Source organism: Vigna umbellata, chromosome 1 (genome assembly GCF_029865625.1).
Source record: "Vigna umbellata cultivar VRB3 chromosome 1, Vumbellata_1.0, whole genome shotgun sequence".
Lineage (NCBI taxonomy): Eukaryota > Viridiplantae > Streptophyta > Magnoliopsida > Fabales > Fabaceae > Vigna > Vigna umbellata.
The window spans coordinates 91,147,808-91,160,801 of record NC_142165.1 but is presented as its reverse complement, the minus strand read 5'-3'; the positions used below and the strand labels follow the sequence as shown (position 1 = coordinate 91,160,801).

The 12,994-nt window shown below is 31.3% G+C and overlaps 2 protein-coding genes and 1 long non-coding RNA gene across 3 annotated transcripts; 2 read left to right on the top strand and 1 right to left on the bottom strand.

Moving 5' to 3' along the window:
* The first annotated feature begins 851 nt into the window (after nucleotides 1-851).
* On the top strand, nucleotides 852-7,980 carry LOC148206786 (casein kinase II subunit alpha-2-like). The gene is made up of 10 exons (XM_088104739.1): nucleotides 852-1,165; nucleotides 1,697-1,826; nucleotides 3,681-3,875; nucleotides 4,180-4,337; nucleotides 6,425-6,515; nucleotides 6,655-6,720; nucleotides 6,990-7,072; nucleotides 7,281-7,344; nucleotides 7,456-7,524; nucleotides 7,642-7,980. The coding sequence occupies exons 1-10, from the start codon at nucleotides 867-869 to the stop codon at nucleotides 7,699-7,701; spliced, it is 1,215 nt and encodes a 404-aa protein (XP_087960865.1). The 5' UTR covers nucleotides 852-866; the 3' UTR covers nucleotides 7,702-7,980.
* Nucleotides 4,346-5,436, top strand: LOC148206787 (uncharacterized). The gene is made up of 2 exons (XR_015783735.1): nucleotides 4,346-5,113; nucleotides 5,233-5,436. It is a non-coding gene; the product is annotated as an uncharacterized LOC148206787 (long non-coding RNA).
* Nucleotides 7,981-10,154: 2,174 nt separating the features above from the next.
* Nucleotides 10,155-12,038, bottom strand: LOC148206785 (uncharacterized protein At2g23090-like). The gene is made up of 3 exons (XM_088114771.1): nucleotides 11,747-12,038; nucleotides 11,562-11,602; nucleotides 10,155-10,538 (listed from the first exon to the last, which is right to left on the bottom strand). Exons 1-3 carry the CDS (start codon nucleotides 11,820-11,822, stop codon nucleotides 10,419-10,421), a joined length of 237 nt encoding a protein of 78 aa, XP_087970897.1. The 5' UTR covers nucleotides 11,823-12,038; the 3' UTR covers nucleotides 10,155-10,418.
* Between the last annotated feature and the right edge of the window lie 956 nt (nucleotides 12,039-12,994).

The following is a 12,994-nucleotide window of genomic DNA, read 5'->3' as shown; positions in this document are numbered from 1 at the left end:
TCAATTGGTATTGCACACACCTGCTACCATGCGCTCATTTGAAAAGACTTCATATGTGTAAGGCTATTATCAACTTTTTTAACATTCTAAATAATTTTTATCGCTGTTTTTCAATCTAGTTAATACAAAAATGTATTATTCGATTTACGTACACATTTAAAACATGCTCCGAGCGTTGTGATACAATTTTTAATTAGTTTATTGTAAGTCCTGTTTATGATATTTGGAACTCTGATTAGATATTATTAATCATAAATTTAAATTAAAATTTATAAATATGGGTCAAAGTAAAATGATAGACAATTGTATTTAATATTTTGTATTAATTATGAATTTAAAATTTTAATATGATTATGATTATTTAAATTACTGACATGAGTATTTGGGTGTCTATGATAAGTATCATTAGTATTGATTGACGTTTAAACATTATAAACAAAACAAAAATACATAACCTAAAAAAAATTCGAAAGAAAGTGTAAAGAAGTGTTTTTCTAAAGATGTTTAATCCACTTGAAACAAAATTTATTATTAAGTTATTTGCCAACCATATCTGAGCTTTCATTTTGATGATATCCATTATATTTTAATAAGACTCTAAATCCGATTATACCAAAGAGCCTATGATGAATATTTTTTGTGCATGGTAAAGCATCACCTCAGACCAGTTTGGTAATTGAAATAAAATAATTTTAAGGACCTAAAACGGCATGAGGGAGAGCCTAGTATACCAGCTTTATTGAGTAAGGGAAATGATCCTCAAACCTCAAACCATTCCAAAAAAAGTTACCGCAAAATCGGATGGGTAGGTACTATTGGTTTGACACTTTTACATATAAAAAAAAATATCAGAGAATGTAAATAGTATGTGTTATTGTCCCTACACACGCATTAAATATGCGCACGAACCACCGGCACTACTTCTCCGCTTCTTGCTAGTATGCACCCTTGTCGCCTTGCGTGCGCCGGTTGCGCAACCCCCTAACCTGCGCATCTCCACCCACCTCATCGAAACTAAGACCATCACAACCCTTCATCAGCTCCACAGAACCCAGATCTCGGGTTCCAATTCCCAATCCATGTCGAAGGCGCGTGTCTACACAGATGTCAACGTTCTTCGCCCCAAAGAGTACTGGGATTACGAGTCTCTCACCGTTCAATGGGGGTATTGTTCCCATCTCTAATATACTTCTCATCGTTTTGTTGATTTCTTATCTAATTTGTTTTCAAAGCTTTCTGTTGCGCCTTGATTAGCCACAATTCTCAATTGATGGATACTTTTCTTTTTAGGTTATGACCCTTAGGTGCTGTTTTTCTTGTTTTGGTTACTTGTCCTCCATTTCAAATACCTAAACCTTTAACAATTTTTTGTCACATTCTTTTCAAGTCTTTATTTCCAATGGGGATGCTGAATGTTGTCGTTTGTGTTATGATTATATTATTGGATCTCTCGGCCCTCTTACGTTCGTTATGTGGTATGAACTCGGTGAAGCCGATTGACCATGACGAATCACCTTGTCATTTGAAATTGGTTGATGTAATTGTTATATGTAGTCTAAATTGAAATACTTAAAGATTTTGTTGATTCTGTGAGCAAGGTTCATCGCCAGGGTATGCATTAGGTCTAATATTGATGGGGCTTTACGTTTCCCATTCCAATTATCTTATTTATGAATTTTCTGTGTGCTCTTTTCAGCGATCAGGATGATTATGAGGTTGTGCGAAAAGTGGGAAGGGGGAAGTACAGTGAGGTTTTTGAAGGCATAAATGTTAATAGCAACGACCGCTGTATAATCAAGATTCTCAAGCCTGTTAAGAAAAAAAAGGTGAGAGATTTTGTTATTACATTGATGCTGTTTTCGAACTTTGGGACCTGCAGAGTACGAGTAAAAGGTCGAGCAGGGGTGCTTCATGAGAAGTTTTCTCCTAAAATTTACGCACAAGTTTCACACATACTCTTTCACTATTTTCTTTTGAGCTATTGGATAACAACTTGACAACTCTGCACAATCTCCTAACACAGTTCTGCAATAATTATTTCCAAAAGAAAAAACATAAAATAAAATACATAACATTTGACCTTTGGAAGTTATACTTTGAATAGAGAAGAGTAGCTTCAAAGTTCGAACTAGTTCACCTTAGCTGAAAATTTGTGTAATTATGTGTCCCCCTCAATTTTGGTGGGCTTTAAGGATTATGAATTACACGAGGCTGTTTGCATGGATCACATGACACTCTTTCCTTCAATTATAATACTGTAGTTCCAACAATGTTATTTTGGGAGATCTCGCATTGATTTGAGATAAGACTAATTTATTGTATATAAGTGGGTCAATTCTCACCGTACCTTATAAACTAGTTTTGTAAAAATGAGTTAGACTTAAACCCACTTCCTAATATGATATCAAAGCCTAGTGAGGTTTATTGGACTTATTGTGTCACTTGCTATTGGACCACCTCTAAATATATAGTCCCAAGCATGAGATGTCTATGTCTCATCATGAAAGGAGGTGTTGAAGATTCTACGTGGATTAGAGATCTGATCAAATCCTCACCTTACTAGCTGGTTTTGTAAGAACGAGTTAAGTTTAAACTCATTTCTTAATAGTTATTTACAATGAAATCCTTGTTGACTACTTCCTCCAATGCGTATTGGCTTCCCTCTCCTCTTCATAGAAACCAAAACCATGTATTATTCCTCTAGTTCGTCCTAGGTCTTCTTTATACATGTATAAACCACTTTTATCGATGCATCTCTCATCATATACAATCATTCCGTACTTTTTTCTTTCTTTCTTGTATGACCACACATCTATCTTTACTTGTTTATGCTATTCCAACATTTTTTCTTGCTGTCCCTTTAAGCCCCAACGTCACTACAATAAAATATTGTTGAGTGTATGGCACTAGGATAAAACTGGCCTTTGAATTTGGTTGGCACTTTTCAAACATAAATAGCCCCCACTATATTTCTACATTTGTGTAACATTCTCGTTTTTTTTCCTTGCATTTTTTATTATACTTTAAATATGCTGTATGACATCTTTTCTCAGTTTATCTTGAGTCACATTGTCTCTTGCTAAAATTACAGTGCATATACTTTGTCTTAATTCTGCTCTAGTGTTGGCCCTTAGCTTTCAAAGTTGTCTCTGGAGTTTTGAGTTGAGAGTTAACTGCTTCCCTTGGTTTCTTAGCCAACATCGTGCCATCTACAAAAGTGCATCAGCATGCAATAAGGGGTAGACTTTTTTGTATATCCCTAGTATGCATATCCATGATTAGATTTAAACAAGGACTTTAGGCATCTGTGGGGCATCCACTTTTTGGAACAAAATGCTGGAAAGGAGGGGTTGAGATTGCACACCGAAAACAGGACATAGAGCTGTTCTGCTTCACCTGGCAACCTGCTTCTGCAATTCTTAATTTTTAAATTATTAGTGGAGTTGGTGGCCAAACCTTAAGTCCAACTTGTAATGTGAATCATTTGGGGCATGAAGAAATACGACTTCAATTCCAATTTTTTTATTAGAACTTCAAAGTGCTCTTCACATTTTTAGATTTAGTATATGTCTTCTATTTTTTGAAATACATTTTTTATTATATGGTGTTTCATGTAATGAAACATTCAGTTTTAAGAGATTTTTATGTTACATTCTGATATATTTAACTTCTTTTTGCAGATTAAAAGAGAGATAAAAATACTTCAGAACCTTTGTGGGGGGCCAAATATTGTTAAGCTTCTTGATATTGTCAGAGATCAACACTCTAAAACTCCTAGCTTAATATTTGAGTATGTCAACAGTACGGATTTTAAAATTTTATATCCAACCTTGACGGATTATGACATACGCTATTATATATACGAGCTTCTCAAGGTAACCTGATTTTTCAATCTCTCATGCTATACCTGAACTATATATTTTTCCTTAAAAGTAATTGTAGTATCTTTGTTTTGAACAAGGTTTAAATAAATTTTGCTTCTGATTACGTGTATAGGCTTTTTGTGTATGCATCGTGTAAAATATTATTACTTTACATTTTCAGAAATACATGTCAAGGGCCTTTTTCTTGTTAAATGAAAGCTTTTTGTGTATGCATCGTGTAAAATACTTTACATTTGCAGAAATACATGTCAAGAACCTTTTTTTGTTAAATGAAAGCTTTATTTGTGAATTGCAGGCCTTAGATTACTGCCATTCCCAAGGCATAATGCATAGAGATGTGAAGCCTCATAATGTTATGATAGATCATGAATTACGGAAACTCCGGTTGATAGATTGGGGTCTCGCTGAATTTTATCACCCTGGAAAGGAATACAATGTTCGTGTGGCTTCAAGGTAATGTTCTGACCAATTGACTATGGTCACAACTCTATTTCTGAAGTACAATAATAAAAGATTTATACAATGGATGAGCCTAAGGATATTAGTATATAGCATAAATCAAAAGCATCAAGGTATAGTGAGCTCATTTGAGTATGAATTTTTGATACAAATGAATTATTGGAATTATTGCTTCCCAAGTAGGGATATATCCGCTAACATGATTCAGAAGATGTGGAAACTTGATCAAAATATTTTATGATTGAAAACTAAAAATCAAAATAACTTTTTGGTTTTAAAAATTGAGTTCAAAGTGTTTCAAAATTGAGTGAAAAAATAATTTAGCTCCTCTCTAACTAAACACGGATTGTTTTAATAATTGTATTTGAAAACCAATGTTTAAAACCATGCAACCACCTCAAACTGGTCTATTCCTAAAGTATTTGTCAACCAATTGTGTTTTCCTTGGTTATCAAACTCAAGTTTTAACTCCCAAAAACGTACAAGCTCATGCCTCTTGTACGAGTTGACTCGTAGAACCGTATTTGAGTGTTTGAGTGGGCTCCATGTAAACTCCGGTGAACTTGTTTGGAGGTCGCATCCCAATTGGCGAGTTCAGCTTCTTCTTTTTTAATTATTTGTTTGATTGAAAACGAGGCCGCTTTATGTCATTTTGCTTGCAAAGATAAGAGAAAGGAGAAGAATAGGGTTCTTGGCTATCCCATTTCTTTGTTATTTCTCTTTGTTGCTGCTAGTGGAAAGTGGGGACAGCTGCTGCGCTCATCATTATGGTTGGTCTGCTCTCACCTCCCTTCTCTGTTTGCGATACAATCATGACATCCTTCTCTGTTCTTGTGAAGCCTGACTTCTTTGCTCTTGCCATGCTGTTCTCTGTAATGTCCATCACCAGCCATTCTCTGTTTTGAGGCTGAAGCAAGCAGCAACAACATCTTCTCCCTGCAGTGCTGTGGATTGTGAATGTGTTGAAGCTGCACAATCATTCTTATTCTCTCTGCTGCGCATAATTTGAAACTCAATCTTATTTGAAGATATTTCTCTTTTCTTAGTTATTTTAATTTTATCGTATTAAGAACTTACGTCTTGTATGAGCTTATGTTTTACTTGGTGTTGCTTTATTATTAAGGTTTAATATTTTGCATTATTATATAATTAAAATGATCAATCGTCATGTTATTTATAGGTATTTTAATAGTATCCTATATGAAGTAAACCCTTAATTACAATTCGACTTTACAAGTGTACAAACATCTCATGAGCTTATTTAAGCTCTCGTTTTCAGCTACCTTTTATGTTTAACCTTTCAAGAGACAATTTTGAACAATTACTAGACTATTTTTTTCAGAAGCTTATAGTACACTAAGCTCTTCATAAACATGCATAATTGAATGAGTACTGTCAAGGATCAATGTGCAAGTGTTATCTAAAGAGACAGGTGACTAGTTCAGGCATATTTTTGTTGACACTGAAGCAGTTTAACCTTAATGATGCGAGCTTGATGTAGCAGCTAATGTACACGCGCCAAAGTTACTGTACTTTTCGTTTTTAGACTTGTTAAATAAACCCATTTCGCCATTTAATCCATAGTTCCTACTGAGCAATAATTTAAAGGTATAGCTGAAGATATTAAAAACAAGACCAGTCATTTCTTGCCATGTGTGAGGGCTGTTAGGCATAGAAGGGATACCCAAGAAGGAATGGGGTTGGAAGAACTATTTTCCGGGGTTCCAAGAACTATTGTTATTTCCAGCCGAAACATACCCTAGTTCATTTTGTCTGGTTATGTAAATTTCTGTCAACTAATTGTTAGTAAACATATTCAGCTCCCTAATCTTACACTTGGTTTATAGTTATGTAGACATTCTCAGCTTCCTTCTAGGCGCCAGCGTCAATTCACTTTTGGATTTCCCCTTTTAATTGTTTCTAATTTGCCTATATTTGTTAGTTAGATATAAAATTGACGAAGGAAAGATATTGTTTAGATTTTGTCAGACTTGTACGATAGTGCTATATGGGACTAAGTTTTGGAAAAGTTTATGAATGACCACCAAAAAAATGTCATGTGCTATGCTTTTACTTTGCAGATACTTTAAGGGCCCTGAACTTCTAGTTGATTTGCAAGATTATGACTACTCATTAGACATGTGGAGTCTTGGCTGCATGTTTGCTGGAATGGTGAGAATAATCTAACTATAGTCTACAACTTACTGGTTATATGTGCCAGACCCTTGCTATTATTTAATATGAAGTCTAATTTTGAATCTACAAGTGTAAGAGCGTGTAATGTGGGTTATAATCATTTTATTTCGTGTAGATATTTCGCAAGGAGCCTTTCTTTTATGGTCACGACAACCATGACCAACTAGTCAAAATAGCTAAGGTAATATTTACGGTGGTTCAGTAATGTATAAAATTGCAAAATCAATATGTTGAGACTCTGCCAGTTAATCTGTTTAAGCTTCTTATTGAAATATCTTCTCATTTTACGGGGGAATCTTAAGTATGACTGAATTATTTGTTGTTTAACATGCTAAAAGATATATTTCTAGACCACTTTTCCCCTCCTTTTGATCATTTAGGGAGATACTTTTCTTTCAAGGTCTGTAGGTTTTGATTTTCATTTTCTTTTCTTTTTTCTGTGATCCGTAGGTGCTTGGTACTGATGAACTGAATGCATATCTGAATAAGTATCATCTGGAGCTTGATCCTCAACTTGATGCACTAGTTGGAAGGTATCATATTCTATTTTCATTTTCTACTTTTTTCATACCAGTTTAAATATAGTGAAATTCACATCGTTCTGTCACTATTTCATGCCAATGCGGTATAATTAGAGTTCTCTTCTTAGAAGTTTACTGCTTTTCTTTGACTTTCTCTCTTCCTTATAGATATATGCAATATTAATATTTTTACACATGTGTTACACTATTGCATTTGCAGGCACAGTCGCAAACCTTGGTCTAAATTTATTAATGCTGATAATCAACATCTCGTGTCTCCTGAGGTAATTTAACCCGTATTCCATTATGGCATTGGGACTAACCAACTAGTTTATACTGTAATGAACTATTCTCTATAAAGGGTCTTTAATTGATTCAAATTATCGGATATGCAGGCAATTGATTTTCTTGATAAGCTCCTTCGATACGATCACCAGGACAGGCTTACAGCAAGAGAAGCAATGGTATGAAGAGCTCATTAATTTACCGTAACATGGTTGTTCTTGTTGTGAGTTAGTTAATTTTCACTATATTATGGTCTTTTTGATTTAACATTATTTTTCCTTGATGTATTCCCATAGGCACATCCATATTTCTCTCAAGTAAGGGCAGCTGAAAGCAGCAGAATGAGGACACAGTAACTTCATCATTTGTGATAAACCTGAGTTAATATGTGGGATTGTTTTATAATACCCAAGAACATGAGGCATGATTGCCTTCTGTTAATTATAGTTTGTTAGATTTGTTGTGGAATGTAACAATATCATATATCTTGTTCCAAGGGAATAATCTGTTAATCTGTTGAAAAATTAAATTTTATCATAAAAGAGTTGTGGTTTGATATAAACTCGGAAGACACCTTTAAGCCGGTGTTTATTTTTTATTAATATTAGATAAGAAAAATAGTTATTTTTCTTTGATATCATTTTTATTATAAACTTTTCTACATGAGTAATAAGCTAGTTTAAATATATCTATTCAGAGTTTTCCCGCTATCAATTTTCAAGAAAACACAGTTTTATTGCATGTATTGATTGAAGATTACATCGTAAGATTATAATTAGACTTTAGAAAACCAAAACAAGATATTTTTAGTTTCACTTTTTTAATTACTGTTACGATTTCCATCAGAAAACCTAGCCTGCTTGTTTATTATTTATTTGGATAGTATTATTTTGACTTTCAACATATTTTTAAGCATCTGTGTAGGTATAAAAAATATATTTTCCTATTTATTTTTCTCTAAACTTTTCTGTAGTCCACTTTACTAAAGGGTCAAGTACATGCTTGTCAACTTCAGCTTCGCTGCCAAATAATTGAAGTATAATTTATTCTTCTTCTTTTTTATGTTTTCTTTGGGTTAAGATGGAACCGGAGAAAAAGAAGATAAAAAATGAGAATGGAAAATAAAATTGTTTGAATTGAAAGAATGTAAAAACAAAATGAATAAAAAGTTGTAAATGTAATTTGATTAATATGATAAAAAAAGGTTAAATATTTTAAAAACAAACTAAAACATCCTTATATTAAAAATAAAATTGGACTGAATATAAAGAAATATTTTAGTACCTATTATTCATTTTAAAAAATTAATTTAAGAATATTTAAAATTATATACATACATACATATATATATATATATATATATATATATATATATATATATATATATATATATATATATATATTACAAACTAGTCAAACAATTAAATTTTATAAATATACAATAATTACTAAAACAAAAATATATATAAATAAATGTATGAAAATGTAAAAAAGTACTCAAATATAGTTACCAAAAAAATACGTACAAAAATTAGTAAAAGAAATAAATAGCTTTATATATATATATATATATATATATATATATATATATATATTCATATTTTTGTAATAACAATTTTTGTACAATTTTCTCTCCCGGATCTTTTTTCCTTCCATCTTATTGTCACTAGTTTTCATTGTTTTCAAGAAGTATAAATTCAATCGTTCTTAATTTTTAATAGTGTTAGTATTTTCATTTCTTTTGCTTACTTCAAGATGAATTATATTATCAATGTTAAATTCAAAAGATAAAAGAGATATTTCTATTCAGAAATTTTAATTAATTAACTAAAGTTATTTTAATAAATAACATTTATTGTTACTGGGTTGGGGATAGGAAACAGGGTATGATTAATGTGGAAGAAAAAAAGGTAGATTAATAGTATATTTGTACATAAAAAACAAATTGAATGAAAAAGATGGATGAAAGAAAATAAGTGTAAAATAAAATAAAAGTAACCGATATTTTATTAAATAAATTAGAGAAAACATATATAGAAAGAAGGGAAAAATATGTGAAAATAATATTATATATAAGAAAATTCTAAATTATTTTTCTTCTCTCTCACACCAATCAACCTCCTTACATTAATTTCACCATATCTTGTTTCTCTCAACTAATAGCATAAATGCTCGTTGACCAAAGCCATCATTGACTCTCCTTTTTCTTTATCAACACCGTCACAATTGAAATCAGAGACTTCAAAACTTTACATTCATTGTCAAAACACGAAATCCAATCCAACTTCTCCGATCTTACCACTTTCTTCATTTGAATAAATGAATTTAAAAATAACTTTTTTTATTTGAGTAAATTTGAAAATAGATCAAAATTAATTTAGAAATAATTTTTTTTATCTATTACATCAATCAAATTCCACACTAATTCTCGCAAATGTTGCTTCCAAACACCTTCAAATTTACTCAAATAAACAAAAAAAATTATCTCCAAATTCCCTCAAATTCATTGAATCACTCTCATCTAAATCCATTCAAGTGAAGAAAAGATAAGAGAAAACTTTGTTGGAAATGATCTGTAATGTTTATTAATGAGATAGGAACAATTTCTAATATATAAAGATAAACCTTATCTTCATAAACCTTTGTGAAATTAAGTTAAATTTAAATTTTATTACCTTAATATGATATTAGAATAATTAAATTTCTAATCTTAATTGTGTTAAATTTTGCTGTCCCAATAATTGTGAAAGGCAGAGACCATTCAGCCTTGTGCAAGCAAAGAAGCAATGAAAGAGAGGGAGTCAAACACTTATCTATGCTTTTGTAATGATTTTATAATAGGCTTAATATGGACACTAGCACATTCACCAATTACAAATCCACAAATAAAAGGGGAAACTAAAACAGTTTTTCACACTTAAACAATGGAAAAAAACGTATTGATCATCCCCTCTCGTCTCTAACTACCCCCAAGACACAAAACACACAGACATATTCAATATAAAAGAAATTGAAGATCTATGTGGATATGTAGAACAGACCAAATTGATATTATGGCTGAACATGCATTCCCTCATTTTTTAAGATGAGGAAAACAAGCATTGAGATCAGATTTGGGGTGTTTGGCTTCAGCATGCTCCTTGCACTTCACTTCTGATGTGGTGCACACAAATGTTTGCATGCAAACCTTACACTGCAATCATCAATTACAACATTATAGTCACTACAGTAATGCAATCAGAAAGAACTAGCTCACCCTTATAACACAACCAAAACCAAATCATCAATCTATTAAATATCCCACATCTTTGTGATGGAATATCATACGTAAAGTGAAAATGTAAATAATCTGACAGAATAATACCTTCGCAGACAGATTGAAAAATTATATATAAGGTTGATATAAGTATACAGCGTATGCATGAGACAAATATAAAGAAATAGGTCAAACTTCAAAAGAACTGCCTTTTGCTTACCGAGTATATACTTAGTCCAACAAAGAATCAATCACTCATGTCTCATTCAGATAATAAACTTCTCAAAACCCATGTCTTCTTCAGATAAACTTTCCCACAAACACTTTTAGGTGAAAAAAAGTTATGTAAATTTATCGGTTTCTAAAATTTAAAATTAGTTTATTCATAAATTAATTATTTTAGCTCTCATTTTCTTTTTCAAGTGCGGATTTTAACTTAAACATAACATAATTTTAATTTACCTAAAAAAAAGTAAAATCTTATGTGGATAAACTTGTCCAAAATAACTCGGAGAAGCAACAATGAAAATTGAAATAAAATTCCAAAATAAACTAAATTTTTGCTTATGCATGTTTTCAGAAAAAAAAAACCAAAGCTAATTTTAGTTTAAAAAAGTAACTTATTTCATTTTTCTCTTATTTATTTTCTTATCTTATTAATACTTATGAATAAAGTTATCCAAAGATGGTCAAACACATCTTAACTTCTTATTGAAAAGTTTTACCTTCTATTTGATCAAACAGAACGTCTTTGGTGAATTTCCAAAAATACCAATAGCTAAAAGTAATTAATTAAATATTGAGATGAAAGATTACAAAGTGATTCTGTTGGAGAGTTTCTCTCACGAAGGGAAGGAATTCTACCTTCTAATTACAAGCCATCATATTATATAGCAATCTAATTTTACAATCTTTGAGGGGTTGTGATGTCAGAAAAAGAACTAAACAGAGGAATTGTACCTGAATGTTCATGGCTTTCTTGTTTGAATCCAACTGGCTTCCTGCAAAGGATTATTAAAATCAACAACTACATCAGATCTAACACATATAGCCCCAATTATTTTCAATTGAAATATTTTTTGTCAAACAATTCTAGTTTACTCCTAAAACGTACGAAATTCGAAAAATAAAAGGAGAAAGATTACCCTTAGCCGCAGCCCTCTGTTTCTCGAGATTCTTCTCGCGAGCCATCTTAGACTTTTGGCCATTGCCTCCTCCCATGGCTAACGGCCACCAAGACGAGAGACTCAAAACACAAAACCCTAACTTTTCTTACAGAGGATTTGGGTGCTGAGTCTGGGCGCAAGAGAGAATGGGTTACTATATTTTTATACGAGAATGAGAAAGTGATTCTCACACGCAATTTTTAGGTTCATTAACTTCGCGTTTGGATTAGATTGAAACTTCTTTTTATAACTAGATTCTAATACTCATATTCAGCTAAAGCAATTATATTTTTCAAATCTTCTAGGTAAGGGACAGTTATGTAGGTATCCAAACATGTCTCAAATTTAGTGCGCTTTTAATGTAGTAGTATTTTCCACACCACTTGTCGGTATCCCTTGTTATTGAGATTGTGTTTGTTTCTGGGAGTTAGAACAGTGAATTTCAGTCGATTTAGAAAGAATGAAAAATGAAAGTTTCTTTGTTTAGATTAAGAAAAATATAATAAGATTTAAAAGAAAAAAAATGAAAAATTACTAGAATTAGTAAGTAATGGGACGTAAGTGATAGATTGAAAATAATTATTTAATTTGATAAAAAGATATTAATTTAATTTTAATTATAAATAGTGTAAATTATATTATTATAAAATGTGACTGATTATTTAAATTGAAAAAAAGTATTGCTAAAAATTTATATTAAATTAAGATATGATTTTCAATAATCAAGATAAAATAAAATTTTGGAATTAGTTTATAAGTGTTTTCAAACAGTAACATTAAATGTTTTAAAATTAAAATAATTCAATAAAATAAATAGAATTTCTTCAACTTGTCTCATTGCTTGAAATACATATCATCTCTCTATAACTCTTTCTCTTAATTTTTTTCTAGCTTTTCTCTAAAAATTCTAAATCATCGATCATCTGTTTGATTACCCGGAAGCTCAGATAACGACAAAGTAATCTCCACTTCTATCAATCAATTTTTAGTATAGAGCAAAAATTTTTTGACTCATTTTCCTCTTTCGTTCTTAATTTGAAATCACTCGAAGTCATTCTTCATCTAATTGTTTTTTTCCCTAGTTATTTGGTAATTTGAGGTTCTAAGGACTTATTTCGTTTTCAATTTGGTGTTTTTGTAGGCATTTCTAGAGTACCTCGAACTCTAAGCAAGGGTTCAATGTTTTTAGAACCCCGTTGTTCGGTGTAAAGTAAGAGAAACTAAATG

Bases quoted from the DNA above. Each gene is read 5' to 3' on its own strand.
- LOC148206786 (XM_088104739.1), top strand. From the start codon at position 867: ATGTGTTATTGTCCCTACACACGCATTAAATATGCGCACGAACCACCG. The intron at 1,827-3,680 runs GTGAGAGATTTT...TTCTTTTTGCAG, and splicing joins AGCCTGTTAAGAAAAAAAAG to ATTAAAAGAGAGATAAAAAT. The intron at 6,721-6,989 runs GTAATATTTACG...TGTGATCCGTAG, and splicing joins AACTAGTCAAAATAGCTAAG to GTGCTTGGTACTGATGAACT.
- LOC148206785 (XM_088114771.1), bottom strand. From the start codon at position 11,822: ATGGGAGGAGGCAATGGCCAAAAGTCTAAGATGGCTCGCGAGAAGAAT. The intron at 11,603-11,746 runs GTAATCTTTCTC...AATCCTTTGCAG, and splicing joins ACAGAGGGCTGCGGCTAAGG to GAAGCCAGTTGGATTCAAAC. The intron at 10,539-11,561 runs GTACAATTCCTC...TGATGATTGCAG, and splicing joins AGAAAGCCATGAACATTCAG to TGTAAGGTTTGCATGCAAAC.